Source organism: Talpa occidentalis, unplaced genomic scaffold, assembly GCF_014898055.3.
Source record: "Talpa occidentalis isolate TD23 unplaced genomic scaffold, MPIMG_talOcc4v2.1 talOcc4.5, whole genome shotgun sequence".
NCBI lineage: Eukaryota > Metazoa > Chordata > Mammalia > Eulipotyphla > Talpidae > Talpa > Talpa occidentalis.
The window spans coordinates 55,436,182-55,449,444 of record NW_023604861.1 but is presented as its reverse complement, the minus strand read 5'-3'; the positions used below and the strand labels follow the sequence as shown (position 1 = coordinate 55,449,444).

Below are 13,263 nucleotides of genomic sequence, written 5' to 3'. Positions count from 1 at the left end.
CTGGTCTGTACCCCAGTTCTTGTATGCATAAATAAATCTTTAAAAAAATCCAATAATGTGTTAAATTAACAAAGGTAAAACAAAAATTAGGACTTCATTGTTTTGAGCCTAACAGTCATATTCCCTAAAGTGCTCTTTTTTAAAATCTGTTAAATTGCCTAAGCATACATTATGTGGCTCCCCTTAGTTTACCACCAGACTGTACCCATGCTTTCTTTGATGGACAAATGTTCCATTTTAAAGAGTCAATGTTACAGCAGAGATTAGGAGACATACCTACAGCATTTGACTTTCTAATTTAGATACACTTACTATTCCCATCCTACCTCAAGAATAGATTTACAAAAGAGGCAGAGAGGTTCCATTCTTAAGCAAAGAGTTATCTAATTATTACCAGCATTTTGATCCCCATCTCAAAAGCCACATTATTTAAGTCTTCTAAAGAACTGTTAGCAATGTTTATGTACTTCAGCCTACACTTCACATGTAAATGAAGAGGAGGATATTCTCTCAGCATCAAACTATGATTTCAGGATTGCTGGAATTCTTCAATAAGAATTGAAGAAATTGGGCCTCCCCTGGTGGCTCAGCGATTGAGCGCTGGGCTGCCTGCAGCCTCTGCAGTTCCAGTTCGATCCCCAGCCACCAGCGAGGGTCCCACATGGCAAACAGACCTCTCCTGCAGCGCCCGCTCCTCCCCTCAGCAGTGTATTTCGTCGGTCTGCCTGTTCTGTTCCCCGCCCTGGCTCTGGTGAATTCTCTTACCATCCCGCGCTTCTGACTGTACCCAGTGCTTGTATAAATAAATAAATCTTAAAAAAAAAAAAAATTGAAGAAATTATAAACTTTTTATAATAATAAAATCAAGCTTTAATGGCAAAATCAGATAGTATTGCATTTTCTCTCCAAAAATTTTATTTGCATTTTTAATAGAAAATACATTACATTTTTTATCCATTTAACCAATTATTCCTAAGTGAAATAGTAAGATTAAAAATACGTTAATAAACACTTTTAGCAAGATATACAGAATCAATTTCTTCAGCAAGTTTTATAAGAATTTGGTATAAAACAAAGTTACATACATTTCTGAAATTACAAAATTAGCTTCTATAACTGCATTCCTTTAAAGATAATGTGTCCTTCCTGTCCTGACTTAAAAACACATAAAGCCTGAAAGTAAAACTTTGATCCAAATCAATTTACTATATTGGCTATGCAACATAAAGTTCCTAAGGATATCTTTTAATAAAAGTAATAAATGTGAACATGAGGCAAACATGAGAGATGGTATCAGGTAAACAACACATTTAGAAAAACCTTTGTTTATAAAATGCCTTTGGTGTACTCAGAGAGCTATAGATATGAAAGAGCACACTCCAGCTTTATAAGTGGCACAAACACACTTATCAGTGACCTTGGAACACGGGGCTAATTTCCTGTTGGTAGATTGACCCACTGAGCTGTATTCAGACACCATCCAAGCAGTAAGACAAGTGTGAGTCCCCTGAGGTCTGGAAAGCAGACCTCCCTCATTGTGGGTGATGAAGAAAGTCTTTTCAAGATTTCTCACTTGCTACACAATTTACAGTGAAACTCTACGAGAAAGCAGGAGGCCTGATATTGTGGAGGGAGATAATGACCTGAAAGATCATAATATGGCAAAGTTCTATCAAAACCTAGATCAAACTGAAAATAATGGTCCTAACTGGAAAGCTAGATCAAGGGGAGAAAAGTGAGACACAGAAGCAGGAAAGCAGGGAATCCTTCCTCTTAATAGCTCAGAGTGTTTGGCACACATTCCAATATAAGTAAATCTAAAACTTCTTAGAGGTAGACAGATGTTAGGAATGAACTGAGTTCATGTTAAAAAAAGAAGAAAGAGGCACTGAGGAGAGGTTCTATCTTTAATGCTACCTTTTCATTACTAAAAACAATTATTATTTGTAAAGTTACCTTTCAGTAAAGTGCTCAGAAGCCAGCCATTTAAGTCCAACATTTAAAGGCTGAGACTAAGAACAGGGACACATTGTTCTACTGTGCTTCATTTTACAGTGTTGCACAGATAACTGCATTTCTTACAAATTGAAGGTTTGTGGCAAACTGGCATAGAGGAAGCCCTATTAGTGTGATTTTTTCCAAGAGTGTGGGTTCACTTCATGTCTCTGTGTCACATATTGGTAATTCTCACAGTAGTTCCAACTTTTTCATTGTTACCATGTCTATTATGGTGATCCGTGATCAGTGATCTGGGATATTACTTATAATTGTTTTGAGGCACCACAAACTGCACCCATAGCAGCCAGTGAATTTGAACGATAGACGTGTGTTCTGACTGCTCCACCAAGCAGTTGTTTCCCCCCGTCTCTCCTTTTCTTGGGTCTCCCTACTTCCTGAGACATGACAATATCAAAATTATGCCAATTACTAACCCTACCATGGCCTCTAGGAGCTCAAGTATAAGGAAGCTTCAATGAGGAAGACATGGCAAAAGCTGAGATAGGCCTCTTACATAAGCTGTGAATGCAAAGGACAAGATCTTGAAGGGAATTGAAAGTGAACATACAAATGGTAAGAAGTCAAAGCAGCCTTATTGCTGAAATGGAGACAGTGTAAGTGATCTGCAAAAAAGATCAAACCAGCTACCACATCCCCTTAATATTTTTTAGCAATAAGGTACCTTTTAATTAAAGTACATACATTTTTTTGACATACTGCTATTGCACATTTAATACACCACAATATAGTGTAAACATAACTTTTATATATACTGGGAAACAAAAAAATTTGCCTAACTAGCTTTATTGCAACATTCCCTTTGTTGTGGTGATCTAAAGCCAAACCCACAATGAAGTGAGCCTGTAGTTGTAAAGACCTTTTCAGTAAAGTGCTAAGACATTAGCCATTTCAAGGTCAAGTTTAATATTGTGAAAATGAATAAAGGAAAACCTCATTCAGAATGGAAGAGGGAAGTTCTGAAGGGGAGAGCTCTCATAAGGTCACTCAGCCGAGCTTGCAGAAGATTAAGGTTTTCTGCTGACCAGCAATGCAGCCTGTCTACCCTGTAGCCAATGAGAAGCCAAATGCCCAGCTTCTTCCAAGGACTTTCCTTCAAAACCACCCCTCCCAATATCTTCCTTTCCTCTAAATACTCCTCTTGTTTTTCAGACTTGCCAATGGTTCATCATAATTTGAGTGTTCCAAACTGCAATTCTTCATTTCTTATAAGCCCAGATTTTGTTGGTTAAACTGCTGACCTTTTGTTTTAAAGGTTGACATACCTTTCATAAAGTACCGGTTATGCTGGGTCTTTAAGAGAAAGCCTAGCTAAATTCACAGCAAGTTTATAACTTTATAACTTGTCTACATGGACCATGTTTTCTTCTCCAGTTTTTAAGCTGGAGCTCAAATGAACATCCCCTGGAGTTCCATGACTCCCTCAGTCAGAGGTAATGCTCCTTCCTGGAAAAGTCCCACCACACCATGTGGGGCTGACACTGTGTTGTGCCTTGTCTCCCCACTGGGCTATGACCTACTCAAAAGGCACATCCAGACCAAGCCTGCTTCTTCACTTTTGAATCTTCAGGACGGGCCATTCTATGGGTACACATGTGTGTCCATCAGACTCTGCGTCTCAAGCAGTTAATTTTCTGTAAGGTGAACAAACTACAGTCCTCTAGTTCTTCATATGAAATTCAATAAATTATCCTACAAACCACTTTTATTGCTGCTTTTTTTTCCTCATAGAGCATTAGTCAATGGGGCAAATAACCAAGTTATGACTTTAGTCTTTCTTTTCAACCCTACTTTTTTAAAAGTCAGTTTCTTTCATTAATACATCCTTTTGCACTTATAAAAGAAATACCAGGTCACAGAAAAGCAACAAAACATATGACCCTTAATGATTTAAAAATAATAATAACTATTTCAGACACTAGGTAAGGGAAAAGTGAACATGATTGTGCTTGAACATTATTTTTAAGTACTTAACAATGAATTTGAGGATATGAACTTCACTTCAAAGACCTCCAGAAAAAGAAACATTATGAGCCAGATGAAGAGAAATAGTTATTGAAAGGAACATATTTTTGTACTTGTTTTGCTCCAATTTCTGCTACATAGATTGCTCCAGTCTTTCCACTGATGTCCAGGAGATGAGGTAAAACTTGATCTGCTAGCTGGATTGTACTGATCACAGAACAGTCACCAATTCCTCCTGCTGGTGGTGCTGCCACAAATAAGAGCCTGCTAAGATTCAGCTGAGCTATGACCAAGTACTTCCCATCAGGAGTAAATCTAAGGAGAAAAACATTACACATGATAAATGCATGGAAAATTAACATGTTTCTTTAGTTTTTTTTTTTTAAAGATTTATTTTATTTATACAAGAGCCGGGGTACAGTCCAGATGCACAGGAGGGTGAGAGGATTCACCAGAGACAGAGTGGGGAACAGAACAGGCAAACTGACTGAAATACACTGCTGAGGGGAGCAGCGGGCAAGACAGGAGAGGTCTGCTAATCATGTGGGTTGCTCCGAAGCCAGCAGGGATAGAACTGGCACTTGTAGAGGCTGCGGACAGCTTCACAGCGCTGCGCTCAACAGCCTGCACCACCAGGGAGGCTCAAATTAACATGTTTCTATCTCTAAGACTTTTCCCCCTGATAGTACTGAATAACAGGGAGCAGCTAATGATTAGAGGGTTCTTTCTTTTTTTTTTTTTTAATATTTATTTTTATACAAGAACCGGGGTATAGGCCAGAGACGGGGGAGGGTGAGAGAATTCACCAGAGGCAGAGCAGGGAGCAGAACAGGCAGATGACAGAAATACACTGCTGAGAGGAGCAGTGGGCACGACAGGAGAGGTCTGCTGTGTCATGTGGGATTCTCGCCAGCTGGCCGGGATCAAACCCACACTGCAGAGGCTGTAGGCAGCTTCAGAGTGCGGCGCTCAACCCGCTGTGCCACCGGGGAGGCCCCTGACTAGAAGGTTCTTTTGAGGAGAATTTAAATGTGACCTAATTCTGTCTATGAGGGAGCAAGAGATTTGTGAGGGTAGCCATAGCCACAGATGGGCTTAAATATTTTTAAGAAATTAATATTAAAATACAAACACAAAATGAAACTAACAGAAAATTGGAGTTAGGCTGGGTCTGACACTGCAGATGCAGATTTTGATTTTCATCTTATATTTAAAAGTTTACCCAATTTATCTTGAGGGTAAAGGCTTTGAGAGCGATCCAGGACACCTTATCTCTGAGAGTCAGATCCCAGGGAGCGCTAGCAGTTCACCTGCTTTCATGCGGCTTGAGAGCTGAACTATTAGTACAAGCTGTCTGCTTCCCTCTTAACTGTCCCTTCCTTCACCCCCTTAATTATCAATAAATTTTAAATTTTTAATTTAAATAAATTTTAAACTTTCAGCTAGCTCTTCAGAGAAAAGAATGTAAGCCAAATAAAATCAGCATTTAAAAACAAAAGCAATTACCTGACTGAAGATGGTCCCTCTTCTGTGAAACAATTATTCCATGCTCCTAACCATTCCCCGGTATCTTTATCAAATACTTGAATTCTTTTATTTCCTCGGTCAGCAACCCACACCTGAAAAACAAAAGAAATTTTTATTGGAAAAGATCCACATCATAATGAGAACGAAAAAAGCAGATGAGAAGGCAGAGAATGAAGGCTTATTTTCATTAGTTCACGTTATTTCATGTAGTCCTTACAGAACCCCAAAGGAGGTTTTTCTTTTTAAGCCCATCTTTAAATAGAAAGCTGAAGTTCAGAAAAGTTGAATGCCTTGTTTGGGAGAGCAAAAATTAAATGGCCATCCATCCACGCAAAGCCTATAATACTGTCTGCTACTCTAAACATATGAATAAAAATCTAGGGAACTCCACTATCATGCAAAGGGTTAGCAGATACTAAGAGAACCTGCATTTGTTCATTCATTCCTCTAAAAAGCATTCACTTTCCCTGAGCACTGCGCCAAGCTGTCAGGTAGTTAAGTCCAACACAAAGAAAGGCAGCCTTGCTCTTCAGAAGCTCAGGCTAGGGACAGTCATCATAATGCCTTGCCATTAAGCCCCTATCTGCATATTATCAGGGCATATTCAAAGTGCTGAACCACTCAAAGCAGCTTGAGATATTCGTTAACAGATAAAGAAGAGGCTAAAAATAGGTTTAATTTGGCTTGTTATCAACTATAATGAGTCATTGAAAAAAAAGTTATAAATCTGAAAATCATATTCACTCTAAATGATATTTCATGCACTTGATGTAAGCAACTCATGGCATGCATAAAGTAAAATGATTTTTAATGACATGCGGCTAGAGCTGTGGAGAAGGATGTAAGAATGTACTAGAAAGGCAGGCCAACCCTGCTACCCTCTACTCATCCCTTCAGGACCTTTGCACTTTTGGGGTTTGTGGATTCAGGGACCATTTTTTCAGACTAACCCTGAGTATATCTTTGTCAATGAGTGGGAGTTTTGGTAGTCACTGAATTCATCTCCACTGAAGAAAGACTGTTTCATCTCTAAGTAAGATAATTTCTTAGGCTCTTTTCTTAGGATTTTTTTTTTTTTTTAAGATTTATTTATTTATGCATGCAAGAGCTGAGGTACAGGCCAGAGGTGTGGGGGGGTTAGAGGATTCACCAGAGACAGAGTGGGAAACAGAACAGGCAGACTGACTGAAATACACTTGCTGAGGGTAGCAGTGGGTGAGTAAGGAGAGGTCTGCTGCGCCATGTGGGTTGCTCCCTTGCTGGCCAGGGGGAATGGAATTCCTGCTGCAGAGGCTGGGTACAGCTTCATAGGTTGCATCTGAACCCCTTGCACCACCAGGGAGGTCCAGGATTTTTTTTTTTTGATTTTTTTTTTTACTAAGGATGGGTTTCCTTAATGATTTGGGGATGATCTAAGAGAAAATAATCTAGGAGAAAAATATAATTCAGACCAGACAACTGAATAGCACTTTAGATTGTTAGCATTATTTTTTCCTACTTGATGGACTTTGATTATGAGAAATCTTGTTTAAGAAATAGGCCTAACTCTGAAGCTAATTAACTTTTCATAAAGGATTTGGGTGCCAATGAAATAAGTTAATCATATAAAATGCCAAATAGCATTGCTGTTATAAAAACACAAGTGTACAGTATCATTTTTCATCACTCAGTAACACCATAGTATTCCCGTCAAATGATCTTCAAGGCCTCTCAAAAGGGTATTCCTCACACCCAGCCACACACACATACACACACACACACACACACACACAGACACACACACAAACATACTTAGCTCTGTTTCCAGACACAATGACATTTTTTACCCGGCCAGTTGAATCAACTGTAACACTGTGAGGTATGTTGAACTTTGCAGGTCCTGTTCCATTTTCTCCACGCAGCCAAAGCATCATGAAATCTGTAAGTAGAAACGTACATGGTCAGAGTATTATATAGAATTCCTTATGGATATGATTATTATATTTTATGTCATAAGTTACAAAACCCCAGTTAACTCTGCTTTCCATTTATATATCCATTTCCCCAATCTTATGATTTACACACATACAAATTCCTTCTCCATTCCAATCAATCTATTTCTTTAATGATTATCTCCAGTTGAATTTTTCATCACTCAAAATCACTGTTTAGAGTTCATGTTGTCCTTACATTCAAACTGGTTATCTTCCCAACTTATGCTATTTATCATTCCTCTGAGTTAGAAAATTGACATTACTTTTATAGCCTATTTCTTTCATTATCACTTTAACAGGTTGAACTGTGGTCTCCAAAGATATAAGTCCTCATCTTCAGTACCTGTGAGTGGAATCTTATTTGGAAATAGGGTTTCTACAGATACAATTGCTAGGGACCTTGAGATAATATCATCTTGGATTTGTGGCGGATCCTAAGTCAATGACTAGTGTCCTTATAAGAAAGAGGAGAGGGAGATTTGAGACATAGACACTCAGAGAAGGAAGTCAAATGAAAATAGAGACTGAGAGTTAAGCTCCAACAAGCGAAGCAATGCCTGGACCCACCAGAAGCTGCAAGAGGCAAGGGTCAACTCTAGTGTCTTTAAAGGAAGCATGGATTCTAAAGCCTGGAAGGCAATAAATTTTTATTTTAAGGCACCCAGATCATGGCTTAAATTTGGTTATTTTATAGAATATTTTGAATTCTTGCTTTATCTCTACCTCACCTCTGTTATGTATCGTTGATACATTCAGTAAATTCATTTACTGAATGATAAATTGACTATACAGCCTACAAATGACAGACCTTACTGAAATATATCCTGATGTAGTATTGTACTGTACAAATGCTCTGCCTCTATATCATCACTTTCCTACAAAAAACTTCAAAGACGTTTCCTAAGAAAAATTACAGCTTCAAAATTCTTAGATAAGCTTACAAGGACATTCAAATCTTATTTTCCATTATTCCAAAAATGCATCCTAAGCTCTCTTCCTAGAAGACTTGCTGAGTATCACCTGTAGACTCGGGATGCTAAGGCCTACCGTTACTGTCTTTACCTCCCACAGAACCAATTTATAATTAGGACTTCCTTCACAAACTCTTGTCCTACTTCTCCTGATCCTATTTTACTTATACAATCAGTAGACTGTCAACATTTAGAGTAGCATTTAACTGCTTCATCTGTAACAGACACACATATAAAATACCAGAGGTTGCAAAGCAGAAAACACAATAAAATGCTTGTTGATCAGACACCTCAGTTCTGGGATGCCAAGTTCCTAACCTACTAATTCTTAATTGGACTGGATTACACCTATTTCTTCAGTCCATTATAAATTCTCACACTGCCTCCAGTTCACTTCAAAGGAAACACCTAGCTTTAGGTGAAGAATAAGAGGTCTATTATTACAGTCATTTATTACTGGCTGCCCCATACATGTTTTCTGTCTTTTTCCTGGTAATTCACTTGAGTCCTTTATACACAGCTTCACATACAACTGTTACAATGTTATTCCAAATATCAAACAAATTAAATCCAACTTACTGAGTAATATTCTTATAATACAAAATTAAGCTAGGTACCTTGGGACAATTTGATCAATCTGTTATTCAATCCTCCGTCTCCATCCACAATGTATATATCTCCTGTGTCCTCTACATATAATTCTGCGGGGTTATCAAATTGCAGGGGATTCAAACCAGTGCCTTTTTTGCCTGGTGTACCCAGGACTTGAACAAGATCACCAAAGGAATTGTATTTTTTAATAGTATGACCATAGGATCCTATAAAGACAGAGACACACATTTCATATATATAACTGCTGTACATTCACACTTTTCAAGTGAGTTAAGAGCAAAACTTGATAGAATTAAACAGTAGTATAAAGATAACTGGTTCAAATAGTTCAATGCTATATTTGCAAGCAAGTTAAGTTTCTTCATTAGCTACAATCAAATCTGGTCATGACCTAATATCTCAGGTATTTGAAAATAACATGCTAAATTCAACTAAATAAAACCAGAAAAAAATTGACACCATATACGGAATACTCATAAAATTAAATTATTGGTATGCTTTCCTTTTTTTTAATCCTATGGACTTTAGTAAGCATTATTTGTAAAAAGGAAATCAAGAAGGAACTGGAAAAAGAACAACATATATTTGAAAACTGCTATTTTGGTTATTCATTTGCAGACCTCAAATTGCAGTAGGGCAATGGAAAAGTTCTTTACAATACATATTTTTTTAAAGAACATTATCTCTTAGTGGAAACAAATTAAAAATTCAACCCACTTTCTGAATAAGGGGGAAAAATCTTCCCAAGTTACTCATATTTTACTTTCTCAAACATTAAAATTTGAGTACAAATTATCTTGTAAGCAAAAATCTAACGTAAAGTATTAAACAGGGGAAAAACATAAAGTACCAACTTGAAAGGATACCAAGACAAACTAACTGGTATATGTTCAAAAGGAAAATAATACACTGAGTTTATTGGAAATAAAGTGAATCAGATCGCATAATATTTTGGAAATTATATTAATCATACTTGATTTGGAAGCTTGAGTTAAAGTTTGCAACAATATGAGAATAAAACATTGTTAAAGGAAACACCAAAGTTTCTAAATTGGCAAAAAAGAGAGTACCAGCAAATAACCTGTTAAAAAATGACTGAATTGCAGTCATACTTTTATTAAAGAGAAGCTATTCCTTTAAAAAATGGGAAGGAATATAAAAACTGCAGATTTGTATGTGGGAAAACAAGCTATTATGGATGAAGCGATCACATGTGTTCTTTTTATTTCTGGGAATGAGTGAATTATTTCATAAAAAAGAATCACATGAATAGAATGAATTAAAAACCACAGGTCCTTGTGAATAATGAAAGTAGTCAAACTTCATTACAATGTTACAATGAATTCAGGATTTTAAACCAGAAACTTACCGTCCAAAATACAGTTTGAAATAAGAGAGATCATTGTCTGAAGCTCAGACATCTTTTACTTTCTCAGAACATGTCAGGTAAAGGTCCTTTCAAAAAACTGAGACATTAATTTTAAAATGATACATATGACTTAACTAAAACTGTGGAAACTAAGTGAAATCTCTCAAGCCATGAACAAAACTGGGTCAGGGAATTCTAGAAATGGTGTCTTTATGATTTCATTTCTTCCTAAGATCCTGAGATAATACCAGGTTTTCTTTGGTCCTGTCTTAAGTCAAAGCACATGCAAACCACTATCTCCGAAAACTTATCTCCACAGCAATATATTCAACTGTGCATACTTATTTCTCAGCACATTCTAATAAAAATTCTTGATTAAAGGAAGATTTCAGCCACGCTGCAGTCAGTGGGATTTTGAAATGTTAATGCCAGCAATTTCAGCAAATCTTACAAGCAGCAATAAAGTAGTTGTGATTTCTTAGCACAAACTCTTTTGACAAAGAATTGGTAAAGGCAAATGAGCAGCAAGGAATTAGATCCATCCATTAGATTTAGAGAATGCCATTTTATTTGGCTTCACAGAAGAGGTTTAGAGTTCTTTAACCTGAGAAGAGCAATTGATGCTTTAAAGAGAAAACAATCCCTTGACAAGTTAAAGATTATAATAATTAGAGCTTCCTTGTTAACTTTTGACTTTTTCTTTCAGAAACAAGTGATTTTAGAAGTCATTAAAGATATTATGATAAGAATTGGCAACTCTGATTGTAAACATATACAAACATGGACAAAAATGTGATTTCTAATACAATAATTTAAGATATTACTACACATACCACTTCCTACATCCGTGATCCAAAGAGACTGTTCATGTTGTGTACTGGCTGCAAATATACCATGAGGAGTGTCAACTGTATAATTCCAGGATCGTAGCAAATATCCATCCTCTGTGAACACTAATACCTTTGGGATGTTATCCCCTCTCTGAAGGTATATAAAAATAACTGCTTAGACAGGATCAATTTTAAGAACATAATCTTTAGTTTAGCAGAAAGAAATAAAAATTAAACATAAAAATCAAAAAATGTAGTAACTTTTAAAAACCAGGCTTCAAAACCTAAAAATAGGTATCATTCAAAACCAAAACATTTACTTAAGACCACTTCAGAAAACAAATTCTACAAATGGCAGGACATAAAATATATGCTTACTTAATTCAGAAAAAGAGGAAGTCTGTTGTTTCCTTTGCGTTGTTTAAAAAAAAAACCCAAAAACCTCAGTGGAGTAAATGTAAAGATCTAACTGGTTTTATTTAGTATTAGAACTCGGCAGCATCCCATCTAGCTAATAGAATTATGCCCAATTCATGAGTTATTTAATAAAGGCAATATGATTTTTAAATTTACTGTTGAAATTTAATTTTTAAGTGTTTATAATTTTTTAATGCAAATTTTACTTACTTGGGCTACATAAACCAATCCGTTGAGGGAGTCAACTGCAACACAAAATGTTGCTCCAGTAAAGTATTCAGAATACTTAGGCCAATCCACATCCAGGCTGTAAGGGATTTCCTCAGTTCTCCAGGAAATTTGAAAAGCAAACTTCCTGAAAACCTTAAATAAAATCAGAAAGTTAAGATGTCAGGTTTTGATTAAGATTTCAGTTTATTTTTAAACATGACAACCAGAGGCAGTCAACTTGCTGGAGTGAAATGACTGGAAAGAAATAGGTTTATGTAACTAAAGACCAAGGCGCCCGGGGGCCTCCCAGGTGATGCAAGGGGTTAAGCACAGCACTGTGAAGCTATCCGCAGCCTCTGCAGCACGAGTTCAATCACCGCCTGCCCGCCAAGGGGCTATCCTCAAGGCGAAGCAGACATCTCCAGTCTCACCAGCTGCTCCCGTCAGCAGTGCCTCCAGCCCACCCGCTTGTTCGGCTCCCCACTCTGTCTCTGGTGAATCCTCTCATCCCCCAAACCCCCTGCACCTCCCGCCTACACCCCAGTTCTTGTATGTATAAATAAATCTAAAAAAAAAAAAAAAAGACCAAGGCGCCCACATACTAATATACAAATTATCTGAGGGTATAGAGGGTGCTGGCTAAAAAAGAAAATAAGGTACAAAGAAATGTGTCATGTACACACTTTCAAACACTAAGTACTGAGACATGCCAGGACGCGAGTCAAGGCCCGTCACCTCCCAAGAGGGTTATCCACACACGCCACAACTACCTCTTCACTACTCAACTCACAGGCGAGTCACAAAATCGAGAATGCAAAGCCAAAAATACAAGAAAGAAGCCGGCACCGGCAGCGCAGATCCAGAATCTCGCCGTGACAAGACGACAGGTCGCACCAGGAAGAAGGGTGCACGGAAGGCTGGGGGCCATTGGGCAGTCTCAGGACCACGAGGTCTGCTGCTGTATATTGACGGCCGGGGCCGCACAGCTTAGACAACATAAAGGTAGGAAGGACCGAGGCAAAAGAAAATCAAAACTCCGGTTTCCGAGCCTAGGCACTTTCCCGGGTCTCCGCCCTCCTCCCATCACGTGCCTGGGGATGACCCGCCCTTATCAGCCCCTCGGGGCGGCCCACGCTGCAGACTTCTCACCTTCGCCAAAATAAGGGTCCCCGTATATTTGCCTTAATCACGCGTTCTACGTTTTTTTTAAATTCAGATTAAAAAATCAAAAGATAGCACAGAAAAACCTGAAAAATTTTGTGTGTGTCACTTAAAATATCGACTTTGAGACTCTGGAAAGGATTTCAGCAGCATCGAATTCCGAGTCATTCAGGCATCCACGCTGGACACCTACGTTCCCACACCAGGACCCC

The 13,263-nt window shown here is 37.9% G+C and overlaps 1 protein-coding gene across 1 annotated transcript; it reads right to left on the bottom strand.

The window, feature by feature from the left end:
- Positions 1 to 950: 950 nt before the first annotated feature.
- On the bottom strand, positions 951 to 12,999 carry NHLRC3 (NHL repeat containing 3). Its single transcript, XM_037527225.2, has 7 exons — positions 12,681 to 12,999; positions 11,891 to 12,043; positions 11,267 to 11,414; positions 9,070 to 9,270; positions 7,335 to 7,426; positions 5,488 to 5,600; positions 951 to 4,296 (listed from the first exon to the last, which is right to left on the bottom strand). Exons 1-7 carry the CDS (start codon positions 12,816 to 12,818, stop codon positions 4,044 to 4,046), a joined length of 1,098 nt encoding a protein of 365 aa, XP_037383122.1. The 5' UTR covers positions 12,819 to 12,999; the 3' UTR covers positions 951 to 4,043.
- Positions 13,000 to 13,263: the final 264 nt, after the last annotated feature.

Bases quoted from the DNA above. Each gene is read 5' to 3' on its own strand.
- NHLRC3 (XM_037527225.2), bottom strand. From the start codon at position 12,818: ATGGCCCCCAGCCTTCCGTGCACCCTTCTTCCTGGTGCGACCTGTCGT. The intron at 11,415-11,890 runs GTAAGTAAAATT...ATATACCTTCAG, and splicing joins GATTGGTTTATGTAGCCCAA to AGAGGGGATAACATCCCAAA. The intron at 7,427-9,069 runs GTACCTAGCTTA...TTCTACTTACAG, and splicing joins ATTGATCAAATTGTCCCAAG to ATTTCATGATGCTTTGGCTG.